Consider the following 13,134-nt stretch of genomic DNA (forward strand, 5'->3'; position numbering starts at 1 on the left):
TGCCAGCAGAGCCTTTAACCTTGAATGGGCTCTTTCTTCACAGAAACCTGTCAGATCAGAGAAGGGAGGGTGGGATGGATACCCTTCCCCCAAGCACACAGCTGAGGGAATTGCAGTTTCTCTGCTTGACCACCTGACCCAGAGGTGGCAGGGACTGTTAAAAAGGCAGCTTGCTTTCTAAGCCAACAAAGCCCTTCCCTCACAAGAAAAAAAAGACCCGGAAGGAGTGGAGGCAGGATGGACTTTGCCTCCCCTAAGGGCTTGTATCTGACCCAGAGACTCACAACAGGAGACAAAAAAAAAAAAAAAAATCAGACTAAGGAGGATTGTGTTCAGGAGTTGGTGGTTTTCCCCATAGACCTTTAGTTCTTGTGCTTTTCAAAAGCGTGTGCTTGCAAGGAACCCTTTGCTAAGCCTTTGCTTTCCTTGCTTTACTGCCACATTGTCCCTGAAAGTGGTAACTAGCAACCAGAGCTCCCACAGCCAGGTGGTCTTTGAGGGGCAATTGGTCCAAGCAACTGGGGAGCTCGGGAAGTCCTAAGCACCAGTTCCAAAGGTTAGGTAGCAAGAATGTGGAATCCTACAGCTCAAGGAGGATGTCAAACATGGGGTCTGTATAACCGTTTTATCCCTTCATTGCAAACTGTCAGAGGCCCCCGATAGCAAGCCTGATACACTTTTTGCCTCCAACACACTTGTCATAATATGTATCTAAAAGGTATCATGTATGATATGTAAACTGGTGCCATGGTGGTCCTGAAAATCATTGTGTGAAGCATGTAAGGGTTGTGTACAAAAGAGATGTGTTCTGGAAATATGTTCGGGAGGCAGTTCATGAACCCAGCCTGCCCTAGACAAAGGAATATGTACCTACCTGTCTGTCCAGCTTGGCTACAGGCACAGGACAATGAAACTACATTTATATATAAAGGTTAACAAAGTTATCAAGCTAACAAGCAGCATAGACAACAGTTTGGCAATCATGCCAGGGAACAGAATCTGCACCCGAGGAAGCCTTCCGGGCTCTTGAACCCAGACAGTGGATTTTGGGTAATATCAGGGGGGTGGGGGAGGAACAAAACAAAAACAGAAAAACACACCTTTAGTGATCCATCATCTAGGGGACATGGGAAACAGCACCTTCTGAGCCTGTGAAAGTTGGATCCCCAGGCCAGGAAGGTTAGAGATGTCGGTAACTTTATGTAAGTGAAAAAACTGCTTAGGCAAAGATTGTAACTTACTAAAATTAAATTTTATCCCCTAAAAAGCATGTTTTGTTTTGCTTGTAGCCATACCTGTCTCTCTCTTGCTGAGTATCACTTAAACCTCTGTTCTTTGTTAATAAACTTATTTTTAGTTTTACCATAAACGATCTCAGTGCTGTTCTATTGAAATAAAGTGTGAGTCTTCAGCTAAACTAATAGGCTGGTATGTACTCTGTCTCTTTGGAGACAGAAATGACGTTTGCTGAGAGTGTCCAGCCAGCCAGAGGGACTGGAACTGGCAGGAAGAGGTCTCTCAGGAACTTGGGAATTGAAGTTCACTATTAACGTCAAGGCAAGGTTTTGACTGGAAGAGTGGCAAGTAGTTTGCTGGCAAGGCGGATAGGCTGGAGTGTCAGGGAGCAGATACACAGCTCAGCAGCAGCTGCGGAGCTCTCACTTGCTGAGGCAGTAGGGTAACACAGTGGCTTACAGTTCTGAGTGTCCAGAGCAGAACGTCTCCGTCTGTGCCTGGGGGTGCCCCTAAGTGACCCAGCGCTAGGAACAGTGCTTAGCAGCACGTGAGACTCAGTGATTGGATCCCACCATCACAGACTACTGTTCATTCAGGAAGCAGGACTAGACCATGCTATGAAAAAGTTCAAGTAAAAAAAGAAAAACAAAAAACAAACAACAACAAAAACAAACCAACCCAACAACCTGGTAGCATTGGAAGGATGATACAGTGGTTAGGGATTTAGCATGAGTCTCTGGGGATCTGGGTTCAAGTCCATGCTCCTCCATGGACTTCCCAGTTGACCTTGGGGAAGTAATTTAATCTCTCTGTGCCTCAGTTCTCCCCCCCCCGCCATCTGTAAAATGGGTAGAATAGTACTGCCCTACTCCACAGGGGTGTTGTGAGAGTAAATACAACAAAGACTGTGAGGTGCTCAGATATAATAGTAATTGAGGCCATATAAGTACTATAGCCAGATTATCAAAATACATGTCTTATACATGATACAAAGAATAGAATTGCTTGCCGTGAGCATTGGGCCTTTTAGTTAAAAAAAAGGAATTTCTGTAACACATAGAAGAAATAACTTTATTTTAATAAATTTGTTCCACTCACCTCCAGAGATGAAAGTGTCAAATATTATCTGGGCTCCATTAAAGAAATCACCAAACTGGGCCTCCCAAATTGGCAGTAACTTGGGGCTTTCAATACTCATTCCATACTCAAAACCAAGCACAGCTTCTTCAGACAGGGGGCTATTGCTCACCTAACAAAGAAAGAGAATTTGGAAAAGGTAGGTGGGTGAAACAAGATGTTTGAATTTGACTCTGTTTTTCAGAATCAAAGCATGCCTATGATAAGAATGTTTGACAGGCACATTCCTAGGTAAGAGGCATTCACAAATCACTTTTTTTGGGGGGGATGCGGGGGGGGGGAAGGTATAAGGCTACTTCATAGTCTCATTCACTTCCACAGCTGATCTCCTCCCAAAAAAAAAACAACAGAGCCCCTCTTTCTCAACTATCCACAATAAAATAACCAACTAAGAGCTTGAGTTGAACGAGTTGCTGAATTGATACTATTATCGACCTGCTTCCTGTAAGTTAGGGCACAATTCTTTTCACTTGCAGTCACTTGTATGGCAACAAGTTGTTAAAACAAAAAAACCCACAACGTAACTCACCCATCCCAGTTATTGGAGAAGTGAACTGGAATTTTGTAAACCTGGGCTCTTCAAGTGACTGTCCACATGGATTCAACTCCTGATATGCACATGCCCCGTGCGCATAAAATTAGAGATTCTTTTGGCCAGTGGTGTCTGTTGGAGCAGCATCTGCATTCTACATGTCCTCTTTACTCCCACTACCACCCAAGGACATAAAAGGCAGAATGGGCCCCAACCATTCCTCAGGTCCTTCTTACAGCCCATGGCAGCAAGACTGAACCCTCAGAGTCTGTCTTCATCACTGCACATTGTAGTGGTATAGTTAGTGTCCTACTATTTGGTTGTTTGTTAGTGCCGGTTGTCAAAAACAAATGACATTATATTGTAATATGTGTCCATAATTTTTCTTAAGTTTCAGTTAGGCTAGACTACACCCATCCTCCCATTCAGGGGTGCTAGTAACATGGCAAAAACTAAATATCTGGGATTCAAGACATGTCTCTCATGCAAAACTTCCATGCCATGACAACACATACTTCTGGGCCTGCTTTGCCTAGGAGAGGGATGCAGTCCAGGGCAAGGCTCCATATGTTGCCCCTTCTCTACTCAGAAAAGCTAGAGAAGCCCACCTGAAGCTGCTACTTGAGAGCACAGTACAAGCCTCCTCACAGAGAGAGAAAGGTCAGAGCTCAACCACAGTCATCTGGTCATTCCTTCTCCATTAGTACCCAGTATCCTCAGATGCCATTGCCTCCATAATTCCCTTGTTAGATCCTCAAGACCGATTTAGTGGTCTTGCAGGTCAAGAGCCATCTTTCCACTTATCTATTCATGTAGACCCGAGGAAATACCTCAGATTTCTAGCAGGATCATTTTATTACTAGTACAGGATAGTGACCTCTGGTCTCTCAACAGCATCAAAGGTATTTACGAAGGGCTTGGCAGTTGTGGCAGCTCACTTAAGGAAGCAGGGAAGACAGGTCTATACATACTTCAAAGACTGGCTGGTTTGAGGAAGATAAATCCCACAGATGACCACTTTGATCCAAGTAACTTTAAAGCTCTTTACTTCATGGGCCCTGACAGTCAACAGAAAGAAGTCCACGCTAATTCTGACTCAAAGCACACTGTGCATAGGAGCAGTGCTAAATTCCAGGTCAGCGAGAGTTTATCTTCCACAGAAAGATTCCTGACAATAGTAAACCCTCACCAAAGCAATCAGTAAGAGCATGCCTCAGACTTCCGTGACACATGGTCTCATGGCTGTGTGACACAGTTTGCTAAAATTCCCCTATCCTCCATGCAAGGGTGGCTGAAATTAGTGTATCTACCCAGTAGATATCATATGGAAATGATGGTTGTGGACTCAAGTCTTTTTGTTAATCTGGTGAAAAAAGCATTTTTAGGCATGCAGAGATTCTCTGCACCTCTGCCTACCAAGACTCTGATGACAGATCTCCTACTGAGGGATGGGGAATTCCCCTAGATCATCTCTAAACTCAGGGCCCATGGTCCCTTCAGGAAGCTCCTCTTCACATAAGCATCCTGGAGCTCAGAGCCATCTGTTTGCCATGCAAACTGTCCCTACCTCTTCTCCATAGATCCATAAACCAAGTGTTGACAGATAACACCACAATGAGGCATGACGGTCTGACAAAGCAGAGACTACTTGACTCTGGACTTGGTGCATTCCAAATCAAATATCAGTAGCTCTGCACCTTTCCAGCCTTCAAAAACACATTAGGAGAACAACCCAGCAGACCGTTCGTTCTGAGACACTCAGTCCTGCAGAATACCTTTTGCAAGAGGGAATTCCCAGAAATAGACCTATTTGCCACAGACCAGACCAGACCAGACGTCAAACATTCTGTTCCAGAGGGGATTTTAGCCCAGGCTTCGACAGATACCTTTCATATCCCTAGTACTCTGGGACTGATGTATGCCTTTGTGCCAATTCCCACAATATCAAGGGTTCTGAGGAAACCAAGACAAGACACGGGACTAATTATTACAATGATTGAGCTCTAAAAGTCTGTTTAGTCTATCAAAAAGATGATTAATCAATTCACCTCTCACAGTATATGAGTACCTTCATATGGAGAAAATACTGAATACTAATGGCCTCTTTTATCTAGCGGAGAAAGACAAAATAAGAACCAACAGATGGAAGCTGAAGCCAGACAAATTCAAATGAGGTAAAAAAATTTTTTTTCCTTTTTAAACAGTGAGAGATTGATAAACCAATGGAACAAACCATCAAGGTAAGTGGTGGATCCTCCCTCTGTTGATGTCTTCCTATAAGACTGGATGCCTTTCTGGAGGATGTGCTTTACTCAAACACTAGTTATTGGGCTTAGTACAGGGGTAATGGAGTGAAATGTTAATGGCCTGTGCTATATAGGTCATACTAGATAATCTAAAAGTCCCTTCTGGTCTCAAATTCTGAATCATGATAGCTCCAGCATGTGCTGGACAGTTCTGTTATTTGGATCTGACAATCTCTCAGTTCAGCCCCCAATCATCTTACTGCTCAACCTAGCAGTCATTCAGAACACTTGTTAGATCCTGCACCTGGACCCAGGACTGTTACACCTGATGCTGGCTTCATGACATCCATTGAAAGAAGCTGCTTAAAGTTCAGAAAATTCTGCTCTAAAGCAGGAAAGCCTCAAGCTGACTTTGCTTTTTAAGTGGAAGAGGTTGTCTATCTAGGCATCTCAGCACTAGCTGTCTTACTGGACTACATTCATTTCAGCAATACTGGGCTATTTACAGTCCAGATTGTTTCAGGGCTAGTATCAGCATCATCTGGAAGCTATATCTGCACACTGCCCTCCTATTCAGGGCCATACTGTTCTCTACCCTACTGTGGCAAGGCTCCTTAAGGGCCTTATTCAAGTTTTTTCCCCTCAGTTTGGGAGCTCTCTCCCTCTTGGGACCTCAATATAGTATTAGCAGAGTTGATAGATTCCCCATCTGAGTCCTTAGCCACCTGTTCCATTTACCACAATCTATGAAGACTGCCTTTAATAGCCATTACATTAGCTCAGAGGATAGGAGAGATTCAGGACTTCAGGGTGGGCCCCCTTACCCAGTATTTCCTAAGGATAAAGTTACTCTCAAGTCTCAGTTCAAGTTCCTGCCCAAAATTGTTTCAGAATTCGATGCAAACCAATTTATATTCGCCAGCTCCTAGTTTTCTTCCCCAAAACTTCCTGCACCCCAGAGAATGTAACACTTGATGTATTAAGACAAAACCATCCAGGAACACATCTAGACTGTTTGTAGCCTTTGCAGAAAGCATTAATGGGCAGGCAATATCGCCTTAGGGATAATCTATCTGCATGAGGACATGTAATGAATTAATCAGGCTAAATACATTAAGCTATATTGGAACTTTTTCCACTACAGCTCAGACAGCCTCTGTTTGTTTGAAGAGTGTCCCTATTCTGGAAATCTGCAAGGCAGTTATGTGGTGCCCAGCTGACACATGCACTGGACACTACCCTTTGGTAGAGGCTTTCAGATTAGATCTCTTTTGGTAGGGCTGTCCTACTATCCTTGCTTAACTGGGACTCCTACTACCCCACTCCGACCAAACATATAACTGTTAGTCACCAAGAGTAGAGAGTCTATGTGGACAATCACTTGAAGAATGAACAACTGCAAGTTAATGCAAGATAAGTTTCTTGGAGATGTGTTGTCCACATAGATTTCTACATACCAGCCTCCTTCCCAGCTACTACAGTCATACTTCTGACATTCTGCTCCAGCAAAGGAACTGAGGGATGGTGGGGCAAGGCCTTCTATTGTGACTCAGGCTAAGATTTTGTCATGGTTATTTTTAGTAAAAGTCATGGACAGGTCACAATCAATAAACAAAAATTCACAGAAGCTGTGACCTGTCTGTGACTTCTGCTGCTGTGGCTCCATGGTTTTCCCCGCCACAGTGGTGGTTGGGAGCTGTGGGGTTCCCCCCTCTGCCCATGGCAGCTGGAAGCTGCAGAGTGACCATATCTCCCAAAGAGAAAAAATGGCCCACCCCCAGCCGCTCACCCGAGGCATCCTCCACCCACCACGCAAAGTCACTCATTGCCCAAACCCTGCTAGCTTCCCGCTGGCCGCCAGCTCCTGAGTCCTGCAGCCCCTGGGGCTGCAGTGGAGAATGTCACAAAAAGTCTCTAGAAGTCATGAATTCCGTGACTTCCATGACCTCCGTGACATAAATATAGCCTTAATTATTACCTTGTTTTGCAGGGTGGGGGATGCAAGAAGACATCTTGGGCACAAGCATTGCTCCAACAGACACTATTGGCCAAAATAATCTGATCTCATAGGCATGGGAGTGGAGATGCACTGAAAGTGGAATCCACAGGGACAACACATCTTGAAGAACCAGCTATTATACGGTAAGTAATTGTTCTTTCTATTCCCAACTCTCACTTTGGCTTATTGTGTGACCTCGGGCAACCCAATTCATTTCTGAGGCTCAGGCTCCCCATTTATAGAATGGCAAGTTATCCACCTTGGAGAAGCAAGTTTTGCTTCCCAAAATATGTTACCTGCAAATTATTATAACAATGCAAAGTCACGGACAAGTGATCTGCTCTATAAAGCATATACCATACCTCTAGAAAGCCTTTCTGATCCGGAGACAGATGATTCAGCGGGATATAGGTTTCATCTGTCTCTTGGCAAACCAACATTGCGTGTCGTTGGCTGAATGTTCCTCTGCCAACATCCTGACCACTTAGTCGGATATTAAACCCTTTATCAAGAAAGAAACAAAGTAACCTTAAATAATCAAAGTCATAAAAGGTAGAGGCTACTAGTGATAACTGCTCCTTATTCAACAGTATCACTTCCCTCTTCAAAATCCTCTCTGGTTTCTCCTTATCAAGCATATCAAATTCAAGCTTCTTTTTCTAATCACCAGGGCTCTGTGCAACTCCACTCTTGCTTACACATCCCTGTACTCATTTCTCCCTTCTCCCCCACCACTCCCAATGCTTTTTTGCAAAGCTTGTTTCTTAACTCCCTAGGTATCCTTTCTACCATTCTTATATTTTATATCTTCTTCCACTCCACTTCTCACTCTTACACCAAACATCTCTAGTTCTTTTGGGCCAAACCTTATTCCTCTTCTTCAAAGACAGACAGACAGACAGACAGACAGACACACACCCCTTCTATTAAGACTCAGCATGCTCTCTGCACCACTCCCATGTAAATACCTAGATCGATGGGTTTGAACTGTTTTTAGTTTGTGTCTGCATGAGAATCTTAAAAAGAGTACTGAGATTACTTCTGTGATAGTAAAGCATCAAATTTACTATCAATGATTAAAATTACTATTAGTTTACTTATGTGGTGGAAGAAAAATTTGTACTGATATCTGCCTTCTACTTTAGAACTCGATGCTCTTGAGCAGAGACCTCCACTAGTGACAAACTGCTTAGCTATTTTGTAATGTTAATAAGTGTACATGAAGCCGGAAGCAAACCACAAAATGCATGTGCCCTGTATGCAATGTAATACAAACCTGAATGCAGGCCTAGGAGGTGAAAAATTCAGTCTTACACTTCAAGTTACACATCTACTTATGAGTAGTCCCATTTATGTCAATGGGACTACTCACATGCCTAGCTTTAAGCACAAGAATATATGTTTCAGTGAAACAGGGCTTTAACCCCGGGACCCACTAGTATCTAACCTACAAGTATAAATGGCACAAGGAGGTCACAGTTGCCTTTTTATTGGAATAAAGATGCTCCTTTATTCGGCTTTTATATAGTCACAACACTTGGAATTGATCATGAGATACATTAGAAAAGTCTTATGGCATATTAGATTGTTATTGAAGCAACATGTTATACTATCTGCTGTCTAGTTGCCTCTTACCTTGGCTGAGTAGTGAACCAAAAGCTAACGTCTCAGCTGTAGCCCAGTCCAACTTCGTTCCTTCCTTCACTTTCTGTATTCTTGCCTGAATATTTTTAGAAAAGTAGATCAGTGATTTAGCTGTGTCATTTTGCACCTCATCAGATGTTACTGATCAACCAAGATAGCTAGAAAAATACACAGAGCAACACCTCCAAAGTTTTATTAGTCACTATAATAGAGGGGCTTGCCCCTTTAAGAACTGGCAGCCTGGAGCTTGTCAGGTCCGTACAATTAGCCCTGTCTGCCAGATCTGGGATGAGCTGTGAGGTTTAATTAGAGCCAGCTGGGTATGGACCAGGTGACTCCCCTTTAGCATCAGAGTGAGAGGCTCCTGGAGGGAAGGCCCTGAGCTCAGGAGAACTGCTCCAGCTGGGAATAGCGTGCTAAGGCTAGAAGGACCCTGAAACACCAAGGGAGTTTGGGGCTGTGCCCAGCTGACCGCTGGAGGGAAGACTTGTGTTTATTTTTGAACTTTAAGTTCAAACTGTACTCTAAAGGAGGGCTGATATTGGACTTGATAGAGCCCTTTTGAGTTTATTAAGGAATCAAGAGCAGAAAATCAGGTGGTAGGGCACTTGCAGGCCACCAGGGAATACCTGGGAGGAGGCCACTCACTGACAGTCACCTTAGGCCCCAATCCTGCAATCAGTTCCATGTGGTGGACACGTGTGTCCATGCAGATCATCAGTGAATCATGCATCCAATTGCAGAACCTAGATTTTAAACTCCTTGGAGCACAGGCTATGCTTTTAATATCACATTATTTTGTTTATGTAGTTAGTGCTGGGGAAAGATGCCAGATGGAAGATTTCCAGTCTCCAGAGCTATCAATCTATAAAACAGCTTAGACAGCAATGATGCAAAATGTTCTCCAAAACACTGCCCTTCCAACATGCACCCAGATGTGGAGGGAGGTAGGCCAGGTCAGTCTTCCCACCCATTCAACTCTTGGCCTCTCTAAGACTGCCTATCAAGGGCCAACCGATGCCAATAATTTTGTTATGTGGATGCATTCGCTTAGAACTCAGTTAACAACAAAATAAATTTAAAACCAACAACTTACCAGCCATCAAACATTAGTAATCAACAACCTGGTGCACATTCATACTGGGGACCTAGGTAATAGACTCTATATTCCTTTACCAATCCTTGAGACAGTCTCCCATAAGATAAGTTTTTATTGCACTTAATGTTTTAAAAAGACCTAAGCCAAGTTCTTTGAATGCTTTTTCTATCAATCAAAAAAATAAAGTGCTATAATTTTTGGGAGATTACTCCATTTCTCACACACACAAAAAGTGGTTCAATCCTTGCAAAGCTCAAATCAGCCTCATCATGGAAAATTTCTTTTACAAGACTCTGTTGTTCTTTAGTTGCATGCTTTGTCAGATTTCTCCTGTAACAGGTCTTCTTGGTTTTTTTTTGAGCTATGGAATAAGAAGTCGAACAACATTAAGCCTTACAGACCTGTACATGTGTCCTCAAAAGATGACTGTGCATCTGGAGCTCTTCAGGCACCTCCACAGACTTGATGCCGATGAATTGCAGAAGTGGCACAGGCAGGCCTGTGTCCCAAATGGTGATCCTAGCTGAGGGTTCCACCATGCCACTCCAGTGAGCTTGCAGGTTGGTCGAAGGGGGGCTATACATCATCATGTTGGCTAGATGATCATTCAGCTTGGAGTAATATGAAGTCTTTATCTCCAATACCTCATCCTCAGTCATGAGCCCACTGGCTATTAGACGCTCTGCATACATGTCTGGGATACTCTTACGGGATCTGTCAGGGAGGAAGTCAAACCCCATACATGTACACTGTGCCACCACTGTAGTGACAAGGAAATACAACCCTGTTCCTGCAGATGGCAATATAAACTCATTCCAAGAACTGGAGTGAATGATCTGCTGGGTTACAATCATTCAGATGGCGGCCCTCCAAAAAGTAAGGGACTGAAATTCTCCAGGACAACGTGTGCTATATTGTTTATTATTGGAGACGCATCTGTAATTGGCAGCGATGGTCAAAAAGAAAGACTCACAATTAGAGTCGCACCCTAATAATGATTAACTCAAAGCAAATTGAGCTCAGACAAGGAATCTAAGTATTCTCTTCCACCAGTGTAAACACTGCATGCACACTCCATCTGAAGTGCCAGAACATACCGGCTAGCACATTTTGAAAAAACATTCTTTTTTGGAGTGGGGATAAAATTAGGGTAAGTTTTAGTGCTCATAAAAGAGAAGATCTAGCTGAACTGGCAGGAAACAGCTTATGCGGGCACCGCACAAGCTTTCCCCACACAGCTCTGCCAATGGCCATCAGCCCTGATCTGCAAACCCTCCCCAACCAGTTGTTTGTGTCCTGAACTCCACAGTTGCTGATGAGCAAAGGGCAAACCAATAGCTATTGGGAAGTTTTAAAATGCAGATGGAATATATTAACTTGTTCTTAAAGGGGCATCAAACTGCATATTCAAGCACTAACACCATCGTCAGTAATGCCCAGTCTTTCTTTAATATGCAAGATGTCTTGACAGTGTGCTCCAAAGAGCACAGCCATGGCCACACTAGTACTTACCCTGCTGTAAACACAGATGCTGGTACACCATTGCTGACAGCAGGACAGAATGTGCTCATGTAAACAAGGACCTTAAATTTCATACAAAGGCTTCTGTTAAAATTGAGGATAAACTGATCATTACTGAAGCTGGTTTAAGCATGAGTTATATACACCTTCCTTTGCTAGCATTAACCTACCTGATGATTTTATACATGCTGGGGTTGGTGAAGAATGGCTCATCGAGTTCATTGTGGCCCCACTGTCTGTAGCACAGCAAGTCTACAATCACATCCCTGCGGAAGCGGCGCTGGTATTCAACAGCTAATCGCGTCGCTCTGATGACTTCTTCAGCATCGTCACCATTTACATGGATAACTGCACACCCAATTATCTTACCTGAATAGAAATTCAAAAATATGGATTTATGAGTCAAACTTACAGCAAGATCGAACAAAGTGCTCCCTACCCTTTGCAATTACAGGCGAATGAGCACATGGGATATGCTCACTGGAACCCAGCACGTGATCTCTGCTCAGTGCATCTGAGAGAGGCCAAAAAAATCCAGAGACAGCCTGTCAATGTGACCAGGGAGAAGAGTCTTTTTTGGTTGTTACAATTGCCTCGACCCTGTGCATGTATGCAGATGGGTCCACAGTATGGCTCCAGAGTGAAGGAAAGCTTCTAACAGGTTTTGTGCACGCTGTCCCTGGATCCTCTCATTCTGGATGGAAATTAAAGCCCACACAGGCTGGCAGTCTTTTGGTTGCATCTTGCTCCAGAAGAGAAACAAAATACAGTTTTCAACTTGAAGCAGGGTTTATCTGAAATCTATACAGCATTTCCTTGGTCAGAAGCAGTCCTTCCCCTAATCCACTCATGCTAGGTTGCTCACAGCAGACCCTGGACAGGTTTGTCAGAATTAAAGTCTTCTCAAATAAGCAGAAGAAAACCCTAAACTCACATTAGAGTTCCCTTCCCTCTGTGTGGCCACTAGACTGTCTAGGCAGCAAATCACCTAGTTCCCAGCTATTGGCTTGTTAACTTTCCTGGAACATATAAAAGGAAGTACATGCTCCAGCTATTTCCCTGGCCAGTCTGGTGAATTTTTTTGCCTCTCCACATAAAATACCACAGTTCTCTGACCTGATCACCCTCCAGGTACAAACGGATAACAAACCACATCACAACCAATACACAACAGGGAAAAGAAATCTAGAGATGTGAGCCACAAAACCAATGCAGGGAGAAAATGGAATGCAATTTGCTTTCCCTATCAGCTATCATGGGTCCACCCTATAACATCTGGTTTGCTAAAGCCATGAAACAAAGATTTAGTGTGAAACGCCCAAGACATTAATATGTTTTTAGTTGCAGGGGGATATAATTACATCTACATACATGGGAAGGATAAAGCATATACAATCTAGCTAATCAAAGCAGATTTGTGAACAAAGATAAATCAGACAAAGAGCCTTTGTTGACTTTATTCAAGTAGTGGCATCAACCTCATATTTCAACCGCTTCTTTGAACACACAAGTCCACCAGTTACACTACTATCACAACCAAGATACAGTCATACAGTAGAACCTTGGTAAGTCAATGCTTCAGAGACCCACTGTTTTTAAAAAAAATGTTTGTTGAATTCAAATGAATCAGCAATAATGTCTCATACTACATCACAAAACATACTTGAAACACTTGTCAAATTCAAGTTTGTTACTGATAAAACTTCACAATAGCCTCGTT

The 13,134-nt window shown here is 43.3% G+C and overlaps 1 protein-coding gene across 1 annotated transcript in view; it reads right to left on the bottom strand.

Moving 5' to 3' along the window:
- Positions 1-13,134, bottom strand: part of DHTKD1 (dehydrogenase E1 and transketolase domain containing 1) — a 42,884-nt gene that overhangs the window by 12,267 nt on the left and 17,483 nt on the right. The window contains exons 7-11 of the mRNA XM_030568629.1: positions 11,585-11,783; positions 10,295-10,607; positions 8,786-8,870; positions 7,513-7,652; positions 2,335-2,485 (exon numbers count right to left, since the gene is read on the bottom strand). Coding sequence (XP_030424489.1) covers positions 2,335-2,485; positions 7,513-7,652; positions 8,786-8,870; positions 10,295-10,607; positions 11,585-11,783 — 888 coding nt within the window. The remainder of the gene's footprint in view (positions 1-2,334; positions 2,486-7,512; positions 7,653-8,785; positions 8,871-10,294; positions 10,608-11,584; positions 11,784-13,134) is intronic.

The sequence above is a fragment of the Gopherus evgoodei genome, chromosome 1 (genome assembly GCF_007399415.2).
Source record: "Gopherus evgoodei ecotype Sinaloan lineage chromosome 1, rGopEvg1_v1.p, whole genome shotgun sequence".
Lineage (NCBI taxonomy): Eukaryota > Metazoa > Chordata > Testudines > Testudinidae > Gopherus > Gopherus evgoodei.